Source organism: Quercus lobata, chromosome 12, assembly GCF_001633185.2.
Source record: "Quercus lobata isolate SW786 chromosome 12, ValleyOak3.0 Primary Assembly, whole genome shotgun sequence".
NCBI classification, from domain to species: Eukaryota; Viridiplantae; Streptophyta; class Magnoliopsida; order Fagales; family Fagaceae; genus Quercus; species Quercus lobata.
This window is the reverse complement of record NC_044915.1, coordinates 31,858,435-31,862,430: the sequence shown is the minus strand read 5'-3', so window position 1 is coordinate 31,862,430 and position 3,996 is coordinate 31,858,435. Positions and strand designations below refer to the sequence as shown.

Sequence of the window (3,996 nt, the reverse complement as noted above, 5' to 3'; positions counted from 1 at the left end):
TTGACTTATTAGTGGCCAAACGCGTAATACATATTGAATGAAGACAAGTTCAATGGTAGGAAAGTAGTATTAATCAATAGTTGCTTAACTTCCCATTCAAAAAAATACGGAGTACTTGCTTAAGCATAATTGATTAAATAATGATTGCCTAATAAAGACACTAATAAGTCTGATTATCACAACATTATTAACTCTAAATTTCAAAGCTTTTTTTTTTTTTTTTTATAATTTTGATAATCTGTCATATACAATAAAGAAGTACATATAGAATTTGCACCTGACTTCTCAGATGAATTAATGTAATTATCTTGATGGCACTTGGTGGATGATTGAGATTGAAGTAGGCCTGAAAACTTTAATATTTTAGTAACTTTTAAGAAGAACAAGATTAACTATCAGAATATATATACACACGCACACACAAAAAGAACAAGAAGAACAACAACAAAAGATGCTGACAAAAAATTTGACACGGCAAACTCCATTTAAGCATAATAACAGTATTAAGTACCTGTTTGGATTGCATTTCTGGTTCCCAGCGTTTGACGTTTTGGTTTTATTTTTTTTTTGAGAAGTCAATTTTCACGTGATTATGCACTATTTAATGGGTCTCATGTACTGTTCACGGGATCCACAAATCTCTTTTTTTTAACAAAAATTTCATTAAAAATTGGTCCATGACACTATTTACACATTTAAAAATTATTTTGCTACAGTGTTTTCAGTTTTCAGGAAAATAAGCGGCATCCAAATGGACCCTAAGGCAATGTAATACAAATAGAAATAACGACCAGTCAAGATATAGATTCCTCGAATTGAAATCATGACTAAGATAGATTTTAAAAAAAATTCATGACTAAGGCCCCGTTATTCTATGATACATATTATGTGTCACTAGTGATTTCTTAAAGTTATGTTTATTAGTGTCAACTAATTTCAAAATAAGGGTTTTATTCAAATATTTGGATTTGGGTGTATTTCGTTTATGGTAAAAGTCAGCCATGAGCTGCCTTGAAGATCTTAAGAGAATTGAAGACTAATGAATTTCACTAATGAATTTCGCTTAAGCTAAATTGATTTTGCTTGAGCGAAATTATATAGAATACACACTCAAATAATCAAATTGACACAAATTATGGTATCATAATCTAGTTATAATGAGAATCTTTGTTTATAGAGCCTAAATCAATTTAGTAAATGCTCGATGACATATTCACACAACACTCATTCAATCAATATCAAACTAATTTACCACCACACACTCTTGATGTGATGGTCACTCCACAAGTATAAATGCTTATGGAGTGTGGGTAAGGGTCGATATTCAAGTCTCTAGAAGGGAGTTTCACATACATATACACTTAAATTAGGTAGAGTAGAATTTCTATCTTGTATATATATATATATATATATTTATATATATTTATATATATCAAACCAATTGAGGCATCACAAAGACCATAGACAATTTTGGAGGTTTTATTAATTCGTTATAATGGTTTTAAATATTAATTAATATGATGGTGGGTCTCAAAATTGTGAGGTCTATCTTCATGTGAGAGATATCTTGTATTCAACCCCTTACAAAAAATGCAACTATGAGAGACCCTAATTAATCTCTCACATTTAACTATAATTTAACCTTAGCCCTACAAATACAAGGATCCCAGTAACATAAGTGGGTAACCGACAATAATCCAGTGAACCAATCTCGATTACAACCTGGCCAATCACAATTTTTTTTTTTTTTTTTTTTTTTTTTTTGAGAATGACCAAACATAAATTTAGTACTCCTACTAGTATATTTTTTTTGAGAAAATACTCAGTACTATGAGAAAGTAAACCTTCACCACTAGGACTTGGTCCTCGGCTTCGGCGTTCAAAGATTGATTGGTTTTCCTCTAGAACCAGTAAACTACACACAGACTATATTTTATTGTTTTTTTTTTTCTTTGACTTGTTTTGGCATTACATTAGACCTGCCTATTATATTTAAAGGCTCCTCCATTTTGCAAACATTGTAAAACAAAGGAAAAGCCTTGGAATTTTCTCTTTCTTTGTACTTTCTAAGTTCTTCTTCTTCGAAGTCTCAAAATCTTCTCTTTCTTTGCACCTTCTTAGTTCTTCTTCTTCTTATATAATCAGTGCCTTTGTTTGCATCTTAGATCATTTTTTATTAGAGGTCAGAACTTTGGACCTAGGAAAATGAAGGTGAGGTTTCCCCTCCATGCCATCCTATAGGCTTAGATAAATTTTTTATTAGTGTAATCTTGGTATGCTTGAATTCTTTTTTATCTTTTTTAATGCTCATAGATGGACTTCTGGAGTTTTTATCTCTTTTGGGGTTTTCTCCAAATTTTAAATAAAATAAAACTTGCATGGCACCTGTTATACTGTAGATTTGTCGATGAAGTTTTGGTTTTGTTATTTCAGAATTCATTGTTTAGGGTGATCATTTCCTTCGTTGCTCTTTTCATGGCTCATAAAATTATTAATTCTATGAAGCTTCTCTGAACTATTCTTAAGCTGACTGGAAATTGAAATTTGAAAGAATGAATTTTGCAAATTTTAATTGTGTTCGTTTTGGTCATGGTCATATTCAGTGTTTCCTATCTCTGACATACAAAGTTTCTATTTTTCTTGCAGAAAGTTGTGTTGAAGCTAAACTTACACGATGACAAAGATAAACAGAAGGCCATGAAAGCAGTTTCCACCATTTCAGGTATTGATTTTTTTCAAACCGGTTTACCACTATCTCTGTTAGGTTAATGGCAAAGCCAAGAAAACGTACTAGACTATTAGTCATTTGGGTCATTTTTTGTTTCAAGATTTTTAAATTTTTGTGAAAAAGATCAGAGTGAATTACTTCATTCAACCATTTGAATTAGGCCCAATTGAATGAAACTTACAGTTTATTTATAGTCCTAATCAACTTTTGCTCTGTTCTGCAATATTTGCAGGTATTGATTCAATCGATGTGAACATGAAGGACCAAAAAATGACTGTAACAGGGGATATAGACCCTGTGGTTGTTTGTTGCAAACTAAGAAAAGGTTGGTACGCTGAAATTGTGTCTGTTGGGCCAGCAAAAGAGGAGAAGAAGAAAGAAGAGCCCAAGAAAGAGACACCAAAAGTTTGCTATCCTCCCATGGCCTATTACATGCCAGTTCATGAAGAATATCCAAATAGTTGTGTCATATGCTGAGAGTGAGATTTGAGAGAAACTAGTGAGAAATGAATGCTTAATTTGGTGATGAATTTGATATATTTTCTGAACCTATAGGAAATAATGCTGAGTATGGGGGGCTCTTGTGTGTAATTGAACTTAATTGTATTAATTAATGGTCCATAAAACTTATTATTGTGGACTTGAGAGAAAACAATAAATGAATTTTGGAGTAGAAGAGCTTTCTTGTTTAGCATTTGATATATTTTCATTTAAATTTTTTATTAAGTTGGAACTTTGATTTCCTATAACATTAGCTCAACAACAAAGGTGTGGACGATAATGTATTTAAAAAAAAAAAAAGGTATTTCACCAAAAAAAAAAAGAAGTAAAAATTTGTTTTTTTTTAGGTACTCATAGCAGTATCCCAAGCCAGACATGATAATTGATGATGCTGATAGAATATATTATTTAACAGGTTAACATATACCATTTGAGATTAACAACCCCACTGGCACTACATAAAAGCAATAAAAGAAACAGTAGTGTACGACCATTCTTGCAAGTTGCATTTGGGTATGTCATGTACTTGTGTAACGAACAAGTTAGTGACAAATATGATGGTCTAGAATGTAGATATACCTAAAACAGTGTGTGACATAGTTTAGAATGTTAAACTTCCAACCTTCTTAAGTGAGACCGGTGGGTACAGTTTAAACCTTTGACATCATCTTCCATTTTTCATTTTTCATTTTTCATTTATCCTTAATTCCAATATCCAAAGAAAGAAACCCTAAGCCTCAAGGCCTTTTTATTTATTTATTTATTTG

At 31.4% G+C, this 3,996-nt stretch overlaps 1 protein-coding gene across 1 annotated transcript; it reads left to right on the top strand.

Annotated features, from left to right (window-relative positions):
* Positions 1 to 1,990: 1,990 nt before the first annotated feature.
* On the top strand, positions 1,991 to 3,419 carry LOC115971793 (heavy metal-associated isoprenylated plant protein 39). Its single transcript, XM_031091833.1, has 3 exons — positions 1,991 to 2,211; positions 2,647 to 2,722; positions 2,961 to 3,419. The coding sequence occupies exons 1-3, from the start codon at positions 2,206 to 2,208 to the stop codon at positions 3,203 to 3,205; spliced, it is 327 nt and encodes a 108-aa protein (XP_030947693.1). The 5' UTR covers positions 1,991 to 2,205; the 3' UTR covers positions 3,206 to 3,419.
* The last annotated feature ends 577 nt before the right edge of the window (positions 3,420 to 3,996 follow it).